The 23,613-nt window shown below is 58.0% G+C and overlaps 1 protein-coding gene across 2 annotated transcripts; it reads right to left on the reverse strand.

The window, feature by feature from the left end:
* Positions 1-7,510: 7,510 nt before the first annotated feature.
* Positions 7,511-23,184, reverse strand: LOC122463276 (rho guanine nucleotide exchange factor 19-like). 2 transcript variants are annotated; one of them, XM_043531847.1, is made up of 13 exons: positions 23,058-23,183; positions 22,243-22,523; positions 21,478-21,742; positions 18,787-18,863; positions 17,456-17,697; positions 15,332-15,492; positions 15,009-15,161; positions 13,921-14,050; positions 13,403-13,477; positions 11,748-11,840; positions 11,135-11,295; positions 10,532-10,693; positions 7,511-9,639 (listed from the first exon to the last, which is right to left on the reverse strand). In XM_043531847.1, exons 1-13 carry the CDS (start codon positions 23,075-23,077, stop codon positions 9,540-9,542), a joined length of 1,920 nt encoding a protein of 639 aa, XP_043387782.1. In that variant the 5' UTR covers positions 23,078-23,183; the 3' UTR covers positions 7,511-9,539. The 2 variants fall into 2 exon arrangements, with proteins under 2 accessions (XP_043387782.1, XP_043387783.1); XM_043531848.1 differs by lacking the exons at positions 7,511-9,639; positions 11,135-11,295 and having other exon boundaries at positions 10,537-10,693; positions 23,058-23,184.
* Positions 23,185-23,613: the final 429 nt, after the last annotated feature.

The raw sequence follows: 23,613 nt of genomic DNA on the forward strand, positions 1-23,613 counted from the left end.
TGCGGAAACCAGCTCTGGGCCCCAGCCCCACACTCGCTGAGCATCTCCCCCGTGTCAATGTACTTAGCCTCACAGCCCCCCTGCTGCCTCCCCCCCGCCAGTGCCTAGGACTACAGCCTGCAGCAGCTGGCCTTTGCCGAAGCAGCCCTGTATCGACCGCTAGATGAGAAACTCCTTGAGCGTGGCGTTGATTGCTTCCTCCTCGTTCTATCCAGCACCCAGCAGGGCCCAGGTGCTCCATGAATAACAATGGTGTGACGGCCACCATAGCCGGGACTGACACAGGGGTCCCCAGAGCCAAAAGCATGAGGTAAGAAGCCAAGCATCCTTACATGGGGCTGTAACTGACTCATATCCTCTATGGACTGAGCCCAGCGGGGATGGGGGGGGCTACCACCCGTGAGTTACAGTAGCAGGGGCAGCCTGCAAAAAATCAGCATGGGCAAATGTCACAATTTTCTCAGGAGTCTTGCACTAATTCAGGGGTTTTCATACAGCTCCAACTCCCAGAGTCACGTGATCGACCGAGACGCTCAGCTTTCGTTTTTAAGCCCTGGTGTCTGCAAAGGACAACTTGGAAAGCTGAACCAATCTTGGGGCTCACGACAGCCTCAAGTTGTGGTCTCCGTGTGGAGGCATGGGTTTAAATCCCACTGCTCGCACCATGTAATGATCTTGGGGTTAATTAAATTGTAAGCAGAGTCAGGATGAGCTCCACCCTGACATCTGGTGGTGAGGAGTGGCAAGTTATGAAAAGGAACTTCAGGGCTGATCTCATTTGCATAGGCACACCCACCCCGCCTAGCATGAGCCCATAGCTGCCCAAATGGTCACTTTGGCTGCTGTGGGATCCCCAGTGTCTCTGTTATTGGAGCAGGAAGAATAAATTGTTATTACCCTGACTATGGGAACTGTGCTTGGAACTGTACTGGGCCTTTTGTTATGATGGAGGGACTCACCATCAACGAAGCAGCACTCGCTAGGCAAGGGACATGGGTTCCAAAAGCCTGTGAATAGAGAGAGAGGCTGGGGACAAGTCTAAATATTTGGTGGTATGGGCCTATTGGTGAGGGTCTTACATGCTAATTGCACTTCCTCCTCTCTCCACTGTAGAATATCAGAGCTAATTTTGATTCCATTAGGAGTCTAGTTACAGGCTGCTGAGCTCACTTTGGGCTAATTTCCACAGCATGCATCTGATGAAGTGAGCTGTAGCTCACGAAAGCTCATGCTCAAATAAATTGGTTAGTCTCTAAGGTGCCACAAGTTCTCCTTTTCTTTTTGCGAATACAGACGAATACAGACTAACACGGCTGTTACTCTGAAACCTGCTGTTACTCTGAAACCTTCGGGCTAATGGTGCACTAGCACTGAGGCTCCCCTACAACAAGATGAATTTGCCTAAGAGCTGAAATCACTGAGCGTTGTTAAGTAGTGGGGGAGCCTGAAGATATATTGGGGAGCAGTTTGCAAGGAGTGCTGGAGTGCCTTGTGGACAGGCTGGTGGAGCAGTCCATAGGATGGCGGGAGCTGCCTGTGGGACGCGGAGCAGTTTGTGGGACGGCGGGAGCTGCTTGTGGGCCGCAGAACCGAGCCGAATTTGTGGGGCGGCTGGCGGGGCAGAGCGGAGCAAAGGCTTATGGAGCTGTGGGCGGTCAGCTTCAGATCATGTAAGGTGCCCCTTACCTCTCTCTCTCCCCCCCATCTCCACCCAGGTTGGGAGGTAAAGCTCTATAGATAAACTTTCGAACTCTGGGGCTGCCCTGACCAGGGACAGAGACTTTTGGGCCACTGGACTTTTCGGACTTCGGGTGATTTGTGGTTGCTGGACTCAAGAACAAAAGGGAAAGGACATGCCCCAATTTGCTTGGGGTGGGTTTTTTGCTCCTGGTTTGTGTTATGAATCCTGTTGGTGGTGTTTCCCCAACATAATGCCACATTGTTTCTCTCTGTTATTAAAAAGCTTTTTGCTACACTCAGACTAGGTGCTTGCGAGAGGGGAAGTATTGCCTCTTGGAGGCGCCCAGCGGGGGTGGTATATATTTGTCCCAGGTCACTGGGTGGGGGCTCGAGCCGGTTTGCATTGTGTTATCGGAATGGATCCCCTAGATATTGAACCCGGCCCTTGTTGCTGCCAACTCTGACGGGCAGAAGGGTTACAAATAATAAACCAGGGGAACGAGAAAGGAATAAAACTTTAATAACAAAACCTGGTGAGCTTCTCGAGCGAGTCGCTGCACACAGCCAGACAGTGTTCCCAACCCCCGCCTCCAGGGCACATCACCAACTTCCTCTGTTCATAATACTGTCCTTTATGAGGTAGCGTCTCTAATTTATAATAGTCTACAAACAGCTCTACAAACCTCACCAGCGTGTTGGGGCCTGACCTCTTGATTTTTGGAACGGGGGTGTCAGCGCTGGGACATCAATGCAGGTGGCCGGCTGGCAGGGACGGGTGAGGCCCAGAGCCCAATGGAGCAGGAGTTCAAAGCTCAGCTTTGTGCCTCAGACCCACCTCAGCTGAGCTGCCAGCTGGGGCGAGCACAGAGCGTGCACCTCACTCTACCATGCGGCATGGGAAAGAATATGCAAAAATGGCAGCAGCCAGGGCGAAGCGTCCATATGTAAAGGCGCAGGACACCAAAACCAAATGACCGCCTCCCCTGTGACTGTCACGCTCTGCGCTCCTCCCCCCAGGAGGCAGCCCCGCCACCACCTGGGCAAAGCTGCCCGGTGGCCTTCTTGTTGCAGGGCAATGTCCCCAAAGCTCACAGCCCTCGCCCCACCCTAGAACCCCACATCAGCCAGGCCCCCGCCAACATGTCGGCTGCCAGCTTGCACAAGGCCCGTTTCACTGCTTTGCTTTTCCAAGGGACCATGACACCCCAGTCACCAGGACTGTGCCTCTCCCCGTATCCCCCTGAGCAGCATTCCAGACAGGGGTGCTGCGAAGTCCCATGGCCCTGTATAAATGATACTGCATGCACAAGAGCGCCACCTACAGGGGCCACAGAGGACTGCCAATCTCAGGGGACAGACAAGCACCAGGCTCCACCCTGTTGCTGCCTCAGTCAGTCAAACAGCAGCCTGCAAATGCCAGGTAATTAGCAGAGCGAGAGAGCTGTGGGTGTGGGAAAGGCTGGGTTACATAAGGTGGGAATGGGGCACGATGGGAAAAGATGAAAGTGTATGACACTGCTTAAAAGGACGGCAGGGTGAAGGGTTCAATTCCCGGTTCTGCTACCGACTCTGTGACCTTGGGCGAGTCATTTAAACTAGCCCTTGCCTCACTTCCCCATCTGTGAAATGGGGCTAATGCGGCTCTGCCTGCTGAGAGCATAAACCCCCCCGCATGCAGGGGGCTCGAAGTGTCACAGCTGCGCTCTCAGGAACCTGCCTGCTAGAAGCATCCACTGCCCGCTTGGTGGAAGCAGCCATACGATCAGTCAGCTGCATCAGAGACCCCCTGCCTGCGAGGGTAATTACGGAGCAGGCCTGCCCAGGTCTCACTACATTGGCTCCCCTGCCCTTGTGGGTAAGAAAGGCAGTTTCCTCAGGGAGGCTTTGCTAAAAGGCCACTGACCTGCAGATCAGCAATTCCCCATAGGACTCTGGTTCAGATTCCTGGCTCCTGGAAGGGGAAAAATATCCCCTGCCCGCTATGAAGATGGGTTGGGACACAACTAGCCAGTAGAACTCATTGCCCCAAGGCAGGCTGGAGGCTGAGAGCTTAGCAGGATTAAAAAAAGAAAGTGTGGGATATTTCTATAGAGAACAAGAGGTTGGAGGGTTTTAATAGTAAGAATTAAACCACCACCAAGGGAGGTACAAATGCCTTCAGGGTAGCAGCCGGCCCCCAGCTAATGGGGGTCAGGCAGGAGCTTGCCCTAGGAGCAGGTTATTCCAGAACTGCCCCCTAGGGAGTTTCTTGCACAGGCTCCTGGAATTGGCCCATCAGAGGCTGCATTGATCGATCAGATGCAGAAGGGCAACTCCCAGGTCAAAAGCTGAAGCCCCAGCAGGTGGGCGGCCCGGCCCAGGCAGCGAAGGAGGGCTAGAGCCCAGCATGCAGCTTGCTAGGGGGACGGGGAAGGTTGGATTCCAGAGCCGCAGTCCCCAAGAGCCAGCCAGCACACCCAGCCCTGGGCTCCAGCAACACCTGGGCTTGAACCGCTACCCACAGACGAGACTGGTCTGCTGCAGCCCAGCCTGTGGGTGGGAAATGAGGGGGGGAGGTCTCTCTGCTGCGATGGAAACCATGGGGTGTCTGTGGAGCCAGCCCACAACTCAGGAGAGGTGTGTGTACAGCACCAAGCGCAAGAGCCTTGTCTTTGAGGCTCTTGCAGGGGCCTAGTGGATCACAGGTTGAGGGGAGAACTGGCATCTAGCCCTGCTTCGCCACAGACTTTGGGCAAGTCGTGTCTCCTCCCCCTGCCTCAGTTTTCCCACCTGTAATATGGGGATAAGGCTACTGATCATAAGAGCGAGCTAGCACCTCTCTCTCAGCATTACATGTGTCTTCCTGCTAAACCGCCCTGGGGATGGGAGAGAGAGAGGGGTAGAGCACCACCCTGGGCATGGAGTCCTGCTTCCAGGAAGACTGGGGGTGAATGGGTAGCACCTGCCTATGTAACTCCGAGGGACTGAGGGTCTTTTAGCTTCCCTTATACCTGGGAGGTGATGCTAACGGTGAAGCAGGGGGTGGGGTGGATGGAGCCAGGAAACAGCCCTGCCTTTGCTTTCTGGGTACCAGGCCTTCCCACCTCTAAATACTCAGCCTGCGCCCAGACAGCAGCCGCTGTGTGTTTAGTTCAGCGCAGATTGGAGCAGCCAAGACCCTGCAAACCCCGTGCTCTCACATCTGGGAACTCTTCAGCTGTTTTTTTCCCCCTTGACCTGAAATAAAAGGCCAGCCAGTCCAGAAGCAGAGCGGGGAGTGACACAGAAACAGGCCAGCCATGGCCAATGCTCCTGGTTTAATGGCGAGCCTCGTGTTATACAAAGAATAAGAACCACCCCCCCACTTATCTTTTCAACATCTGCTGGGGTCAGGTTTTGCCATTCGTCCATTTTTTGAGGGGCCTGACTCCTGAAAATTTGGGCTGGAGTCACATTTTAGAGGGTGGGGAAGAAGGGCCATAGGCCAAGGTACATCGAGGACAAGGAAGATGAAGAGCAGAGGTTGCAGCATCTGACTGTCCAGGGAAAACTGCACCAGGCTAGAATTAGACAACACGCGCTCAGGTGGTGAAAAAGCCAGGATTGCCATTTCAAATTGCATGGGGAGGACCCTGTTCATTGACCAACCCCTCATGGGGGCTGCTATTTCACTTCTCTGGAGCTAAGAGAACCATGTGTTTCTCTAGTAACCCCTCTACCAAAGGCAGCACTTCCCATACACAGCAGCAGAAAAATGCAGCCATCTCTGGGGTGGAGCAGTCACCCACCAGCATGCAGGGCTCAGCCCAACAGGGGAGAAATTTTTGGAAGGAGAAGGACATAGGCCATAAGGGCTGAAGCCCACGCAGGAGTGTGCTGTGAAGGCCTGATCCTGTTCCCGTTGGCACCAAAGGGAGTTTTGCTTTAAGGTCTCAGTGCAAAGAATCCCCCACCTCCCGCACTGTATCTCACAGTCTAGGGAGCAGGCTGGAGCAGCTCACCAGTCCCCCGAGAGCTGGTTTTAAACTTTTCCCCTCTGAACAGGCTCCCAGGGCTATAGGGAGGCACCTGGGCTGACCCCCATGGACAGGAGGCCCCCTGGGAATGGCCGCACACTCCCGCTGCCTGCCCTCGCTCCAGCCAACCCCTCTGGGGCCGGGGTGACAAAACCTGCCAGCGCTCAGACAGCTGGTGTGCTGAGAGCACTGCCTGCCAGCTCATTCTCGCCTTGTGCTCCTCACTCCCTCTGTAGCCACCGCTGGGCGCTCGGGCTGTCCCCTCCTGCGGCAGCGACGTCCTTTGTGCTGTGGGTTCGTACAGCGCCTAGCGCAACGAGGGCTTGGCCATGGCTGCAGCTGAGAGACCACTGCAGTGCAAGTTAATAGACACTGACCACGGGGGCCAAGCCCTCCAGTCACTATCCCCCTCCCTGGGGAGGTACGTACCCCTAAAACGACGCCGGTTGCGGCCCATCCCACATTGCAGTCTGGAACCTCAGCAGCCAGGCCTGGGAAGCAGCCCTGAGGGAGCTGGGCCTGGCCCAGTGACTCAGTTTCCTTCTGAGTGGCTCAGGCCCTGCCCAGAGGCTGCTGTGGGGTGACAGGACAGGCACAGGGCCAGCCTAAGGCCAGGGAGCAGACTCAGAGGCAGAGCTCTGCTGCCCCCTGGTGTCTGGAACTAGGGTCCAGTGCTTGGCAGCCCCTGACCCACAGAAAGTGGGGGTGCTGGGTGGAGGGAGACCAAGGATCTGCCAACTCTCCCCTCGCCACCAAAAAACGCAAACTCACAGGAAGCAGCATGCACTGAATGGAGAGCGCGTTTCCCCCCCACACACCCCCGAGCCTGCTGGGCACAGACCAGCCACTCCGAGGGGGATCTCTGCCCCACACAGAGTGGGCATGTCCCAGGGGCAGGGCTCATTGCCAGAGCTTTGCTTGCCACTGTCAACTGACAGGACGCATGAGGCAATCCCTCCTACAGGTGTAGGGCACAGAGGGGGCGAAGGTCAAGGGCACATCTCACAAATTGGAACCCAGTGCCAGCATCAAATTGTTCAGCCTTTGAAAAACCTTCCACTCAGCCCTCCTCCAGATTGCCTGTTGAGAAAACACGCCCCTGCTGGATTTCCTGCCCCCAGGTCTCAGGCCCCTAGTTCTTTATAACCAATTATTGATTGTATTCGGGTGATCCCCTGGGGCCACACCCGAGATCGGGGCCCCATTGTGCTAGGCACTTTTAAGCCAGGGCATCTCACGCTCTGGATGTAGAGTCCCTGCTCCAAGGAGCTTACAGTCTAACCACACGGAGATTTTCACTTCCAGCTGAGGGAAAGTGAGGCCCAGAGCGACTAAGTGACTTGCCCAAGGGCTCCGAGAGGCTCAGGCAGAGTCCGGACATGACCCCCTCTCCAGTCCCAGCCTAGCCCCTCTAACCTCAAGACAAAGGCGCTTCCTCTAAGCCAAGGCATTCGGGGAGGGAGGAACGAGGAAGGGGGAAAGACAAGCTCAGATCCTAGGTTCTGGAAGCTCAGCTTAGTCCTTACCTGGAGGAGCAGATAATGCGGGGCTGGAGAAAGCCTCAGTCACTCACCAGCCCCTGGGGAAGGCCGGGTGGGAGTTGTTGGAATGGTTAAGCCTCCACCTGCCAGAATCTCATTTTTCATGCAGATGCCGTTGCTGGTCCCAGCAGGGGGAGAGATTCAGCAGCCACAGACCAGCCCATGGCCAAAGCTTGGCCCTTGGCGCCTTGTTTTAAATCAAGTTTGCTGGAAACGCCGTGGCTTGGCGGCCTGCAGGCTAAGGGGGGGGTCTCTTCCCCCCACCCCCAAAGGATACTGCTGTAGACACAAGGGCAGGCCGGGTCCTTAAAACAAGGTCAATATTTATTTCAAAACAACAAGAGACTTTGACAAGCGTGAGCCCCTCAGACACTGTGCGTGGCTAGAGCCCAGCTGCGGCCTGGGGGTGGCTCAGCGAAAGGAGCAGATCCGGCCCTCCTCCCCCAGCTTCTCTGCACTGAGCCCAGACACAGGGCTCGCCCCCTGCCAGCTGGGCCCTGGGACCTCTCCCCTATGCCAGGGTAAGACACAGCAGGGACTAAGCCCCTGGCCTCCCTACCAATCCCAGGAGAGCTGCCCCACACACAAAGCACAGCTGGACTCTGTGGGGTTGAAACCTCGACCCCTCCAATGGACGCTGGGCAGCCGGTACCAACGTCTGGATAGAGACCCCTCCCCAGCTAACATGCCCCAACCAAGCATCTTCTCTTCCGTCAGTGGTGCCCGGATCAGCCCCTCCCTGTAGCCATGATTTGTGGGGATTTGCAGGGGGACAGATGTTGGCCATACCTGGTTGTAGCACCCCAGCTTCCTGCAGTCTTCCATCCCCAGCCACCAGCCCTCCCCGCTCCATCGCTGAGCAGTGGCCCCCTGCAGCTCCCCAGCCAGGCATTTCCTGCCCAGCTGGGCCAACAAACATTCCCCAGGATCTGCTAATTGCCCAGCTGGTGTGGGGAAGCAGACAGACACCTCTCTTCCCGGCCCTGCAGGGGCTGAGGGTCACTGACGCCCGGCAGAGCTGGGGGGAGATCAGCTCGGAAAGCCAGCCCCCCCTAAGGCCAGCAGTTCCCAGGCCGGGCAGGAGACAGACAGGGGGCTTGTACCCTCAGCTGCTCCTCCCAGGAGGAACGAGGCCCCCAGAACCCCATTTAGAACCACAGCTAATGAAAATCCCCCATCAACCACCCCAAAGTGTGAACAGCTGGACCCACGCACCAGGTCTTGGTGCTTCTGGAGTGGGCCTGCTCCAGAGGCCCCCTGCCCTGGGTCAATCCAGGCCGGGAACACGGGGTTAGTGCCAAAAGCACCAACCCACGCCATGGCCCCATACAGACCAGGACCCAAGACACTGCTTGGTCCAGCCAGCACGGCCTCTGTGGGAATCACCCCCCCAAACTTCCAAATGAGCCTGGGTCAGGAGGAACCTACAAGCTCCGTTTGCAAAAATAAACCAATGGGAAAGCGGACGTTCAGAGACCAAAGCTCAAATATCCTGCCAGGCAGCTATAGCAAGTGAGAGACCAGCTCCCCCCGAGCGCCCCCCGCAGGATCATGTCCTCTGCAATAGGCACATGTAGGGGACACCCCTCCCCCCCAAGAGGCAGTGGGCAGCATCCTCCCCTTTGCTGGGAGATTTGGGAAGCTTTTGGCTTCTCAAGGGCTGTTCCTGTCAGATCAAAGACCCCATGTAACGCAAGAACTGGAGATTTCCTGGAGAAGCCGGGAACTCTCTTGACAGACACAAGCGCTTAGAACCCAGAGGACTTGCTCCCATCTAGTGCTTCCCACTGGCTCCCCCGCAGGTCGAGAGCCGGAACCAGGCTTCTGGCTCAGACCCCATAAGTTTTCCAAAGGGTTTCTTGGCAAAGGGTCTCGCCCCCCAGAACACTACTGGCCTGATGCACGCCAAGGCTCGGCACTACTTGGGCAGCGAGCTGGGAATCTGTACCCTCCTCACTGGGGCCTGTCGGCGGACCCCATTTGGGCAGATCCCCCAGAAACACACCAGCACTCAGAGATCGGCTCCTGACCGCAGCTTCTAAGAGCGTATGGCTTTCAGAGAGAGCAGCTTGCCACACCATGCACCGCCCCTCCCTGCCCCACCGCTGAGTCCAGTGCAGCTTGCTGCATTCACCCCGCACAAGGTCCCCAAGCGGAGCTCCCAGGCCTGCGAAGAACAGCTGGGCCCGGACAGGGCTCCAAACAGGCGAGGGGCTGCAGACCCCCTTGTGCAGCAGGCGGGAGGTCGTCCTCTGGGGGAGCAGCCAGGGACAGGAAAAGGAAAGGCCAAGCATGGAGTCCGGCTGGCCTGGGCCCCAGTGAGTCAGAGACCAGCGCAGGCATCTCTCAGGGCTTTGATCACACCTGCAGGCCGAGGGGACGCCTGGCTGGTTATCAGTGAGATCCACTCCTGCCTCTGGGCCCTAGGAGAGGTCAGACAGAAGAGGGATCACATGCCAAGCCCCCATAATCCACACCCTGCGTGGGGGCGGGGGCTGCATCTTTCCAAAAGGGGAACTCTGCAAGCTGCATAGCTACCCCTCAGTTTGAGGCTTAGGTCCCAGCGTGAGCCGGGGCGTGTTCGTGGAGGGGCTGGGCATTCCTAATGTCTCCCTCCCTAGCACCATCCTCCTCTTCCTCCCCTGTGGGCCACTCAGACCCCACCACGCCTCCCCCAGCCACGTCCCACCAGTTCACAGCCCCCAAGATCTCATGGGAGGGGGCTGGGAGCAGGACATTTGTGGGGAGGGGTCCTCATTTCCAGAGCCCCTTTGGTGTGTCAGAGCTGGAGGCACTGGCCTCAGGACACTGCAGGGCTCCTGTTTTCCCAGGGGCCCCCAGGGGACGGAAGGGCTGGTTTGGCAGGTCCTTGCCATGGTCCCCACCTGTGAGCTCTGGCTGCGTTTGCCCCTCACACTGCACCTAAGACATCGGGTAGGTATCTTCCTCCCCACCAAGCCAGCTGCCTCCCAGCCCCCTCCCCACAACACACACCCACGTCTCGCCAGGGAGAGGGTCTGCAAGCCCATGCACCTGCCCCTTAAGGCCTCTGCCAAGGTCCCCCAGGTGGCACTCGAAGAAACCAGGCTACAAAGCTCCCTGGATGTTGAGCTGCTATCAACTTACAGCTTGGCAGATCTCCTTCAAAACCCCCTTCCTGCCAATGGTGCCAGCTTGGCAGGCCCAATGCCCCCCCGGCAGCCAGCATGGCTTTGGGTCTGCAGCAGCCCCACATGGCCACCAGCCAGCCAGCCAAGGAACCCACCTCCCACCCCACCAGCCACCAGTCTCCCCGAGCCGGAGCCCCGCACTCACTCGCTGGCTGCTTTGAGGATGAACTCGGTGCTGGCCCCGCGGTGGTTGCGGGAGAGGCACAGGAGGAAGGCTGGGTCAGGGAGCCCCAGCGGCTTGGCTCTGAGGAGCTCTGCTCTCACATGGCAGGTCTGGGCGTAATCCTTGACGGAAAACCTGCCATCGCTGCGGGGGAAGTACAAGGGGCAGCGTTCGTGGGGTGGAGCCGGGCGATGGAGCCCCACCCCGAACGCCCAGCTCCTGGCTTCCTGGCAATGCTCACTGCAACAGGCCATTAGATCCTGTACCCACAGACGGGGCATCCCCACCGGGGACCTCCAGCTTTCCCTCCTCGACAGAGAGATGGGCACTGCCACCGTACCCACCCCACCCTGCCCCACTGCCTGCTCCTTCTTCCAGGGCTGGAGACAATGCAACCCCCCGATGGCTCGCCCTGCCAGCTGGATCCACCAGGACACTGGAGGGGAACTGCAGGCGGGCAGTGGGCACAGGAACAGCAGATTGATGCACCCCTACCCCCACCCCCGGGAGGTTTTGGTGCCTCTGGCCAGGACAGCAGGGCCCCCAGGGTGCCGAGGGTAGAGCACGGGCGCCACCCAGACTTACTCCCTCTGGCGGGACAAGAGCAGCAGGTCGCTGAGGAGGTGCAGGTGGATGGGCTTGGTGCTCAGGCGGGGTTTGTACCCCACGCCCACCTCCTGGATGAGGACCTGGGAGAACTCCCCTGCCCTGACCAGCCAGCGGCCCCGGCTGATGAGTGGGATGGACTGGGGGGAAGAGAGAAAGACACGGATCACTTTGCGCAGAGACCGTCACTGCACTGCCCCGAGGGGCAGGATCAGTCCCGGCCTGAGCCATGCACCAGCGCCCCCTACTGGATCCCTGCAGGACACTGCCTGCAACGCACCCAGGTCCAGGCTGGGAGGCTGGAGGTCCCACAGGGCACTGTGCAGTTCACCAGATCACATGCATCACTCTAGCCCCTACATGTCCCCCCCCACCCTCCCCTGCATCCCCCCCCCACCCCAAGTCCCATGCTGGTATCCCACCCTTCTAGCCCCCCATGTCCCAACCCAGCCCCTCCAGCGTCCCATCCCTCTAGCTCCCCCATACCTCACCCCAGCCCCCATCTGTCTAGCCCTCCCACCACATGCCACCCCAGCCCTCCCCTGTGGGGCTGGATCACCAAGAGCCGCCCCAGCGCAGAGCCAGGCCTCACCTTTGTCTTTACAAACTCGACTTGCTTCTCCAGCAGCACCAGCTCCTCCGTCTGCTTCATCCGTCGCACGTTCTCGTTGCACTCTGACACGATCTGAGGAAGGGCAAGGGAAGCTGCAGGCCCAGCACGGGGGAGCTGGGCGCTCTGGCCAGGGTTCCCCCCACCCTCTGCCTCCCTTGGTCCCACAGGAGGGGGCAGAGACCAGGGAATCCAGGACACTTGGTGCACCCCAGGGGACAGGAAGGAAGCTTTTCCAGCCATTGGACACTGCTGGTCTGGGGGATTAAGGGACATTTCTCAGCTCCCGCCAAAGATTGAAGAGTCAGGTGCACATGGCACCTCCCGGCCCATGCGGGTGCCCGGGCTTCGCCCCAGCTGAGAATCAGGGCTGAGCTCTCACTCGCCCTGGGGTGTCACCAGCCAGGTTTGGGATAGGCTGCGCATTAGGTCCCTGGGTGCCAGGGACAGAGGCTCAGACGTCCCATCCTGCAGAGACCTCCTGGGGTGCTGGCACCCCACAGCCCTTTGCACCGGTGATGTTCTGCCTGCGAGGAGACCTCGGCTAGAACGTCTGAAGTGGGGACGGAGGGTTCTTTTCACCACAGCGTTTCTGCGGGTTCTAGGTAGGAAATCCAACTCCTGCCTCCCCGGTTACTCCTGGGGAAGACGGCAGGGAGAACCGGCGCGAGTCAGAGGACAAGAAAATGAAGGCTGATTCATTCAGGCGGGAAGGGATTTTTGTTTTTAAACCCGGACTGTTTGTTAACACTATTAACTCCAAGGCCAGAGAAACAGTTGGCAGAAAAGCACTTGTTAAAGATTCAACCTGTGCCCGCAGTGAATAGAGGAGGAAGCTCTAGTTCCCTCCCAGCCCCTTGCTGGAGACCTCGGGGGAAGTCAGGGAAGAGAAGATGGGCTATTACCACACTAGCAAACAAGCAGGAAAAACCCCTATTTAAAAACACCTTCCAGACGTTCTCAGCAGCATAAAATGGCTAAAGCCTGTTTTATCCCCCCCTTGCAGTCACCTTTTGGGCTCCCCAGAGCCTGGGAACGTGAGACCCTGGACGTTCTGCATTCTGGCCTCCCTTGGGGAAGGAAACCAGGCTGGAGCCCTAAAACCCCACAAGCACAATCACTCCCTAGGAGGAGCGGAGGCCCCAAGTAATGTCCCAGGAAGGCCGCACGGCACGCTGGCTAGACGGCTCAGCAAGCTCAGGTCTGACCAGGGACGGGGGGGAGAGGCCGAGAGACCCCCAATGCCAGGGGTTTTCAAAGCACAAAAGGCAGCGGGTCGCTGAGTGACCGGAGCTGCCCTGAGCGCAGAGGCCAGCAGGATGCGGCCCGTGCAGGAAGCGGTGGGGGGCTGAGTCCGCCCCGGGCGGAGTGAGCGGAGACCAGCGCGGGCCGAGACGAGCAGAGAACCAGGAACAGACTCAGACCAGAACCTTCTCCTACCACTTCCCCCAGCTCTGCCAGGGAGCCGAGGACCAAGCCCCCCACCCCAGAGCATAGCCCATCTCCACATGCTGCCTCGCAGGGCCGCTGGGGCGCGAACGGCGCGTCAAGGCAGGCAGCGTGAGGGCTGCTACCGCGCGGGGACCTGCACAGCCAGCCTGCGGCTGCCTCCCACAAGCATCCAATGGTGCCCTTACTTCTCCCACTGCCGCCAGGGCCGCGCTGATGGAACTGGCCAGCTCGGAGTCTGCCGGGGCCAGCTTCAGGATGTTCTGTGGGGCAGAGGGGAGAGGAGGAGGACCTGTCAGGGGAGAGGGTCTCCATCCCGCCCCACCATCTCCCTACAGACCATTCCCCCTCCCTCCCTCTGCTCCCATCCCACCTGCCTCCCAACCCCTTCCCCCATCATCTCCCTACAGACCCTACCCCCTCCCTCCTGCCCCCCCATCATCTCCCTACAGACCTTTTCCCCCTCCCTCCCAGCCCCCATACCCAGACAGAGCCTTCCCCTCTCCCCGCCCGTCCCTATCCCTCTCTTCTTGCACAAAGCCACCTCAGTCACCCCAGTGTTTTGCTTTGGCTGCAGCTCAGCGGACGCTGGCCGGGGCAGCCTGTGCCTCTCTGAGGCAGGATCCCTGGGAGGCCAGCCCCAGCCAACCCCCTCCGCCCACCCCGAGTGAGATCCCAGACACGGATTCTTGCTCCAGCCTCTCACCTCCAGCAGGATCTTCAGGCGGGTGATCCTCTGGAAGGGGAGCACCAGGAAGGATTTCAGGGGCTGCCGCTGGCACACCGGCTGCTCCTCCAGCTTCCTCAGGACCTGCCGGAAGCGCCAGTTCTCCCGTCTGCAGCGTGCAGGAGAAAGGGGGCGGGTGAGGGGCCCCGAGGCCAGAACCACCCCGGCAGAATGGCCCTGAATTCTCTCGCTCACTGGGCTACAGGCGCCAGGGCAAACCCTGCCCAGAGCCCCCGGCTGGACGAGCCCAGCTGCGTCTGCACTAAAGCCAGAGGCTGAGTGTGGGCAAGGCCTGATGCTGGGATTCCCAGAGCAATGGGGTGTGGGAGGGCATGTGTGGGGCTATTTCTCTGGGGCATGGGGTGGGAGGGTGGAAGGATATCCTCCGCCAAGCTGGGAAGGTACAAAACTGAAATGCAGACCCATATCAATTCCTGCCCCAGCTCACCTCTCCTGCCTGAGGCCAGGAGGGACCTGACCTGCTGCTCCCCATGAATCCCTTGTGCACCCCCTAGGCCAGAAGCCAGCAAGCTGCTAGCCATTCCAGCCCCAAAGAGAACGTGTGTGTGGGGGGGGGGGTGTTCCTCCCTTCCCAAATAGGTGAGCAAGCAGGGGAATGGGGTCAGCCGCCCTCAGGCACCAAACAATGTGTTAACTCTGGAACTTAATGACAACCACGTAGCATAACAATTGCTGACCATTTTCAGCAGAGACACCTCTCCACAATGGAGAAGTCGGAGAGGACAGAGGCCTAGTGAGTTATGGAATCCTCCCCAGGGGATATTACTGGGGTGTCCCCTACAGTCCACTCCCCTGGGCGGTGCCCAGTCTAGTTCCAAACAGCCCAAGCATCCTCCGGAGGACGCCCTGCAGACTCTCAGCTCTCACTGGCATGAAAGTTTCACTAGCATGAAGCCTCAGTGTCCCCATTGAGAGAGGAGCCATCTAGGAAGGGGCAGATGGGCTGCTCCAAGGGGCACAGACAGTGGGGAGGAGCAATTGGGGCACGAGCAGCCCCCGGTTATTCCTCCCCCCAGGACACCCCCTGAGCCGCCACGGCTCCTCACATCAGCTGCTGCATGAGCTGTTCCTGGTACATCTGGTTGGTGACGTAGGGAATGTAGACCCTGTGGAAGGCGGGGCAGTGCTTCAGGACCACGGCCCCCAGCCCCGCCAGGAAGACGTCCTTGTCCATGTGCTCCTCGAGATCCAGGAGAAACCTGCGGAGACCAGGAGTCGAGGGAAAGGATCCTGCCACTGGGCAAGGTTCGGGCTGGAGTAGCTGGGAGCTCCCTCCGCAGCCAGCACCCCTGCCCCCTCCCTACAGCGCCCCCCTGCTGGGTGAGGCTGGGACTGGCATCACTGGGCGTTCCTCACCCACCGCAGTTACCTTTCACTGATGTCCTTCACCTGCTGCAGGTTGGAGAAGAGCCGGTGCACCTCGGCCCTGGTCAGCGTCTCCCGCAGCGCCAGCGATCCCTTGAAGTGGCTCATGGCCACCGAGAGGCTGCACAGGTAGGAGGCCTCCGATGTGATCATCTCAAACATGGCCTGGAGCGGAGACCATGCGTCAAAAGACGGGGGAGAGCGAGGCAGCGCGGCAGGGCCTGGGAACCCTCCAAACGGTGCAACACGCTGTTCCCCTCTAGTGCCCGAAGCCAAGGGGCTCTGGGCCCGCTGGTTCAAGGGCCTTAGGTGCCTCCCTGAAATCAGTGGGAACCAGGCATCTAAATCACTTTGCAAATGCGAGTACCCAAGACGAGGCAGTGCACAGCCACCAGGGAAGGGGCACAGCTGCCTGAGCAGATCTGTGCCAGCCCTGTGGTCTGTTCCCACAGCCAGAGTGGGCTGGCATAGAGGAATGCCTTAGCCATGCCCCTTCCCTGGTCCGCCTACAGGAAACACTTCCCTTCCATTACAGGCTTCTTGCTCTGAGGACTCCTGCTGGGAGCGGCAGCCAGACAGGCAAGGGGCATTGCCTTCTGGCTGCTGTAGGGTTGCCAACCCTCCAGGATTGTCCTGGAGTCTCCAGGAATTAAAGATTAATCTTTCATGAAAGACTGTCATGTGATGAAATCTCCAGGAATACATCCAACCAAAGTTGGCATCCCTGCTGGGCACCAGTACAGGGCTGGGCACAGGGCAGAGCCGGGAATACAATCCAGCTTCTAGGCCTGCGGCTTCATCAACTGACACAGGCACATGAGAACATGGGAACGGCGATAGAGGGTCAGACCAAAGGTCCATCTAGCCCAGTATCTGGTCTTCCAACAGTCGCCAATGCCAGGTGCCCCAGAGGGCATGAACAGAACAGCTCATCATCAAGTGACCCATCTCCTGTCGCCCATTCCCACACCGTGCCACCCTCGCCAGAAGGCCAAGATTATAACAGGGTTCAAAAAGGAACTAGATAAATTCATGCAGGATAGGTCCATCAATGGCTGTTAGCAGGGATGGGGTCCCTAGCCTCTGTTTGCCAGAAGCGCCAGTTCTCCCGTCTGCAGCGTGCAGGAGAAAGGGGGCGGGTGAGGGGCCTCGAGGCCAGAACCACCCCAGCTCGCCTGTAGTCCAGTGAGCGAGAGAATTCAGGGCCACTCTGCCGGGGTGGTTCTGGCCTCGAGGCCCCTCACCCGCCCCCTTTCTCCTGCACGCTGCAGACGGGAGAACTGGCGCTTCTGGCAAACAGAGGCTAGGGACCCCATCCCTGCTAACAGCCATTGATGGACCTATCCTGCATGAATTTATCTAGTTCCTTTCTGAACCCTGTTATAATCTTGGCCTTCTGGCGAGGGTGGCATGGTGTGCTAGGAGACCAGGCATCAACAACCAGCCCTGCTGGGAAAACACTGAAATCCAGGCTCTCCAATGGTGCGTCTATTTCTATTAGATCAACAGCACCGGGAACCCCCCAGGGTACTGGGGGCAGAGGTGGGGCAAATGCCCTCTTTGGAGTAGGAAAGCAGGGTGGGTGCCAGGCTGCCAGCCCTGGAGACCACAGGAAGCTGCGCATCCCAGAGCAAGCCACAGGCCCAGCTGCTGCCCTCGAGGCTGATAGAGAGCAACGGTCTCCTGGTCCCCATTTTCAAGGTTGCCAGTTACTGGTTGATCCCCCCCACCCCCGCCCCAGTGAGCAAGGTTTTGTCTGAGGTTGACCCGCGCAGTGGCACTGCCCAGTCTCAGCACTGCCCCACAGTCTCCTTCTGCTTTCACCAGGCAGGGACTGGAACTGCTGGCTCTGGGGGTAGGGGGCATCCTGCTCCCCAGCGCTGCCCGGTCTGCGGTACCATCCCTACACCGCAGCAGGGGCCCCAGTGTGGCTGCAGCAGACGGCAGGTCTCTGCAGAACATCGTCCCTCCCCTCGCCACGTGGGGGGCTCCTCAGCTGGGGCAGCTTTTGCTTGGGCTGAACCCGCCTCTGGCGGGTGGGAACATCCCACCCCTACTTGCCAGCCAGCCGTGTAATCAAACGATCAGCCCCACCCTCCCACTCTGAGAGGCGGCTGCCCTCCAATACCTCCTGCAGGTGGTGCTGCTGGGGCGTGAGACTCTCCAGGAGCCGCCCGCTCTTCACCTCTGGGATCTCCTGCCAGAAGCAGAAGCTGTAGTCGCGGGAAGAGATCTGCGAGGCCGCGCCGAGCAGGGAGGAGGAGAGGATGCCAGCGATGGATAGGCTGGCGTCCACCCGGAAAGACGGCTCCTTGGGCTTGCGCTCCACTGCCTTGAGGCGCTTCATCCAGTAGTCTTGGTAGAGAGGCTCTGGGAAGGAGCGCAATGAGCGTGACATTAGCCACAGGAACCTGCCCGTCAACGGTCAGCCAAGGGCTTCCCAGAGTGCTTCATGAATAATTGCAGTCCTTGAACGATTCATATAATCCCAGGTCTAGTGACACGACCCGCCTGCTCCGTACATGGCCCTGGACACTGGGAAACCCTCTCCTGGACTTCGGGGTGGTCTTCGCCATTTCTGGGCCCCAGCACAGTGTCCCCATGAGCACAGTTCACCAATGCGTGCCCATAGCCCACTCAGACAGAAGTCACGGCATGCTGCCTTCACCGTTAATGGATGGAGAACTAAAGGATCTCTAAGGAGCAGCCATCTCTGTTCCAACCATCCCTTGGGTCTTGGAGATGCCCTCAGCAAATTCAAAACAGTCCTGACCAGATCGCAGGTGTGTGTGTGTTGTCTCATGGTTTAGACACAAGAAACCCTGCATCTCGTCAGTGTTTAGACTAGCTGACCCTTGCAGTCCCTTCTAACCCTGTGGTCCTAGCATTTTGCCCCCCACTGCCGCAATTGCAGGAGGTCATTAAGCAATCTGCATGCAAGGAAAAGATCGCTCTCTTCAGAGTGAATTTAGTGCAGAGAGAGCTGTGTAAAAGCGTCTCGTGGCTCCAATTTCAGTGTGATGTGTCTAACTCCAACGTGTAGCTTATTTTACCTTAAGGGAAACAACCAGACTAGAAAGAACAAGAGCAGAGTCCCCAGGAGAGAGATCAGGGTGTGGGCTTCCCCTCTGCAGGCCAGGAGAGGTCCTAGACATTTGAGTCTCAGCACACAGCGGACAAAGACATCACAGTTTTGCAACAGCTCAGTTCAGTAGGATCTTAAAGGCACAGCCTGCTCCGGGACAGGCTTGTAATGTTTAGTGACTCAAAAAGAAAAGGAGTACTTGTGACTCAGTTTCCCTTTCCTGGCTAGGGCCAAGGTGGTGGAAGTAGCACTCTGTGGCCCATGTAAGGGCTTGTTCACGGCAGCAACCTCCGGAAGCCCTTCTAGGAATTTCCCTCCATCCCGCCATGCCTGAGACCCTGCAGCCATCGCACAGCGAGCAGGTCAGTACTCACGGGTTTGCACATATTTAGATTCCCTCCTCCACTTGTCCGTGTCCTTTGCTCCTTTCCCCAGTGGTCGGCGGAACAGTCTAAAAGGCAGCGAGAAGAAGCTTCTAAACTGAGTCCCACTGGGAGAGCCCTATACTACAGCAAACATGAACTTTCCCCCATAACTCTGGCTCTTTCCTCATGCCCTACAGTGCCTCCTGCTGGGCTTTGTCACTTATTTGTGTCCTTGTGCAAATCAGAACCTCTGTGCCTCAATGTACACAGGTGTAAAATGGATAGGTAGGAATATGCCAGGTGGATCAGAACTAAGGTCCACCTAGCCCAGTGTCCTGTCTCTGACAGTGGCCAGAGAAGGTGAGAGAACCCACAGGAGCAGTGTGGAATAATCTGGTCCTCAGATCAGGTCTCTTCTTGATTTCTTATAGAGACTGAAGTGGGGGGTTTGACATCCCCCCCAGAACGGTTACCAAAAAGCATGGAAACTCTGGGTATTCTCATTATCCATATTAGCATTCAATCCATTTTTGGATCTTGTCGTTGACTCCAGAATTTGGCATCATGAGGCAGAGAGTTCCAGTCTAACTGCACACTGGGTGATACACAGTTATGTTCTGTACCTCAGGGGAACCCCAGTAACCCCATGTTCATCCTTATCATATGATTCTGTGGTATCTAGTGCAAAGTTTGTCATGTCGGGTGTCTACGGAAGACTCTTGACAGACTGAGCCTTGTTGTTATAGTAATCGTTATAGGTTGTAATTTCATGTATATAGTTATGAGGCTGAGAATGTGTCCTGATGGCTTAAAGCAAGCACAGACAAAAACTCTCCAAGAGCGGAGTGGCAGTTCACACATCATCAGGGCATGTATGGGACAAACCCAGGCAAGCCTCACAGGAACAAACGACACTGGCCTAGGCAACAACAAAAGGACCTGTTAGACTCTTGAGTGAGTCACTCCCCTTCCTTTGGTCAGTTTGGGACTGCGATGAGGTAATGCTCGCCTGACTCTGAAGGGCGGGGGAAGGAGGCGCAAAGCCAAGAGGGAAGAAAGAACGTGATAAAAGGGAGAGACGTTTGCCATACTCTTCCTCTCTCTTCCACTTCCATCTACAGACACCACCACCAAGTGACTGAAGCGCTAATCAAAGGGGAGAGCCTGGCTGAAGGGCAACCAGCCAGCCCCTGGTGAGAAGCATCTAAGTTTGTAAGGTCATTAAAAGCATTAAGATCGGCTTAGAATGCATTTTGCTTTTATTTCATTTGACCAAATCTGACTTGTTATGCTTTGACTTCTAATCACTTAAAATCTATCTTTGTAGTTAATAAATTTGTTTATTCTACCTGAAGCAGTGCATTTGGTTTAAAGCATGTCAGAGACTCCCCTTGGGATAACAAGCCTGGTACATATCAATTTCTTTGTTAAATTGATGAACTCATATAAGCTTGCAGCATCCAGCGGGCATAACTGGACACTGCAAGAAGGAGGTTCCTAGGGTTGTGTCTGGGACCGGAGATATTGGCTAGTGTCATTTGGTTGCACAATCCAAGGAGCAGCTTACATGCCAGAGGCTGTGCGTGAACAGCCCAGGAGTGGGGGTTCTCAAAGCAGAGCAGGGTAAGGCTGGCTCCCAGAGTCAAGGATTGGAGTGACCTCACAGATCACCGGTCTGGATAACACCAAAGGGGAACATCACAACAGTGTTAATTATCTCCCACACATGGTGTGTAAGACCATGCCTCAATCTTTGTATTGTATCGATCCTCACAATACCCCTGTGAGGAAGGAAGGTGCTCTTATGGCCACTTTATAGATGGGAAACTGAGGCCCAGAGAAGCCACGTGACTAGCCCAAGGTCACACAGGAAACCTGTGGCAAAACAGGGCTATGAATCCAGCTTTCCCCAGTACTAGGCTTGTGCCCTACCCACTGGGCTATCCTTCCGCTCTGAAAGGTATCAGAGAAATAAGGTCATCGTCAGAGCCAAGCCTGAATTATAAAACCCAGCTCTGCTCCAAATGTCCCCAAAGTTCCAGATGTTTGGATCATCCCATTATAGCAATAGGTGGCAGCTGGAAAGGCCAGCTTCAGGGTCCGGGAAGTGTAAGGATCTGGGCAGGGGTTGAATTGAACCAATCTGCAGAGGCTCAGAGAGCCAGGCCATTTTCTGGTCACTGCCATCTTGCGCTCAAAAATCTTTTGTTTCAACCCAAATGAAGCTGCTAGCCCATTGGCTCCAACGATAACTATAAAAATGGGAACTGAGGGGGTAAAACACACTAAGCCAGGAGGCAGCCTGGAACCACAGTTATGGGAGACCAGACAGGAACAGCCCTCTGCTTAATCCAAGGGGTTGTTCTCTCTGAAACCTAAAGATGGCACATACCATATCAATGCTCAAAGCACCAGAGAACTTAGAAATGCAATCATATTACAAAGATTTGCCCAAAGACTGGCACTTCATGGGCAGAGCTTGTTTTGTGGTGGGAACTAGAGGGCATCGCTGGGTCCCCTCCCATTCAGCTCCTGCACCCCACCTGGAATGATTACTGGATATTGCCATGGACATGCCAGTAGCTTAAAGAAAAAGGAAGCAAGAATCCCTCTCTATGCACAAGCTACATCGCAACTAAGAGACAATCTCCCAGCCCCAGGGCAGTGATGCGGAGAGCTCCCCGGGGGGAGGTGGGTTACCTGCTCTCCGGACTTGGCATCTGCATAGCTGTGGCTTTGGAGAGATCTTCCAGGGAGCCATGCAGGACCTTCCTCCCGGGGATCGGGGTGGGCTGCTTTGTCCTCATTTCCAGCAGGCCAGCGGGGCCCGTTGGCCCTGCAAAGCTAGGGGGCTCCTCCACCGGCTCCTCTGGGCCCGTGCTCTCGAGGGCTGCCAGCTCCGCTGTGGGAGGAGAGGGCTGGCAGTGGAGCGGGACAGGGACAGCGCTGCCTGGCAGGTCAGCCCCTAGGGAGAGCAGGAGCGAGGGGATGAGGATAGTGCAGGGGCAGAGCCGAGGGGTCGGCTAGCACCGCGCTGCACCAGAGCAACGTCGCCAAAACAAAACCCGCGCCCGCCTCTGCTCCCCATCGCCCCCAGGGAGCTGACAGCCCCACGCCGGCAGGGCAAGCTGGAGAACTTGCCTGACGCCACCTACCGTCACTTGGATAATGGGAGAGCATTCGCCTGCAATGGCAGGAGGCTGCAGGTCAGGACTGAGGGGCCCTGGCAGAGCTGGGGGGCTGCAGGTCAGGACTGAGGGGCCCTGGCAGAGCTGGGGGGCAGGGCTGGAAGAGCAGGTGCTGTGGGTCAGGCCTGAGATGAATTTCTAGAGTTAGCAGGAGTCAGGCCCAGGACTCTGCCTGGTCCCAGTTATGGGAACTGAAACTCACCCCCTTCAGGGCACTCCCCCCACGTTTACCTGGGGTGGGGGGAGGAGAACACCCATGGCAGACGGGCACACAGACCTTTGGAGTTGTCCACCAGAAGCGGGACCCTCTCCTCCGCTGCTGAGCCTGGATCCCGGGACCCCCCCCTGCGGGCTGCGGAAAGGCCCTTCTGGGCGCTCCTGGGGCGGAAGAGGCCGGCCAAGAAGGGGCCAAGCTCCAGGCGGCTCTCCGGCCTGGCCGGCTGGGGTCTCTGGGCCACCGGGCAGGAGCCATGCCTCTTGACCAGCGCCACTGCCCTGGGCGGCGAGTCTGAGCGCGCGCGCTTCCGGCAAAAGAAATCCATGGGGGCGATGAGATGCCTGGCAGACAGAAGAGAAGGGGGCTCAGTCCTGGCCAGGCGGCTTGCTCCCACTTCGGGGGCTGGCCTCTCTCAGCAGCTGGGGACCAGGAAAGGCCCCCAGGAACACCAAAGGGGGTAAGTGCCCTCCTGCCGTGCTCACCGGGCCACCCGGAGCCGCACCCTGAACGCCAGACACAAAAGCTGGGCTGTGTCTCGCCGGGCAGGTCCCTGGGTGGCACTGGGAGGGCCAGGGCGGCCTCAGCAACCCCCAGCTCCATCGGTGCCCTGGCTCCGAGGCTGCTAGCCCAGGGCTCAGCTCAGGCCCCCTCTGCAGCTCTAGCCACCTGTCTGTGCTTGGCCCACAGCCCAGCGTCTAGCCTAGAGAGCAGGGAAGCCCTGCAGTGCTCTGGGATCAGGACCAGCCAAACAGCTAAAATGGGGGCAAAGCACCCAAAGGGAACTCTGCTCTGGGCTGGGCAGGCCCGAGGGGCCAGCTGGGCCCCTCCCACCCATGGCCAGGGAGATTCAGTGCAAGGGCCACACCACTGCCCACCTGCTCAGCCCTGGGCGCATCACACGGCCCTTGGCAATAGCTCCTGGCCAAGGCCACAGCTCCCAGAGCTAAAGCAGCCTCTTACCTGGAGGATCCCCCCAGACAGGGAGAGCAAGAAGGTACAGCTGCTCCCACCTGCAAATAAATAACCTCCAGGACTCCCTCGTTAGCGGCTCCTTAAAGGGGCAGCGCACCAGGGGCCTCATCAGCTGAGGGCAGCAAGCGTGGGCTCCCAAAGGCTGCCCTTGGCTGGCACCCAACGGAGCAGATGGCAGCAGGGCAATGAGGGCTGTGCTGGGGGGGTTCCTTGGCTCCCCCAGGTGGGGGCTATTTACCATCCTAACTAGGAGCAAGGGCGGGACATGGGGAGATCTCCCAGCACGAGTCCATTCCCAGTTTGTAAGCTTGGGAGGGGAGCTGGTGGAGGCCTTCCCTTAGGGCCAGTCTGCAAACAGGAGGCCCCGAGTCCCTGGGGGATTAGCCCTGGAGGCTGGCCTCAATCCCAGCTCTGTCCTGTCCCAGCTGCCTGCATGAATTGCTCTGCCTCCTGAGCATG

This window comes from Chelonia mydas, chromosome 18 (assembly GCF_015237465.2).
Source record: "Chelonia mydas isolate rCheMyd1 chromosome 18, rCheMyd1.pri.v2, whole genome shotgun sequence".
Classification (NCBI taxonomy): Eukaryota; Metazoa; Chordata; order Testudines; family Cheloniidae; genus Chelonia; species Chelonia mydas.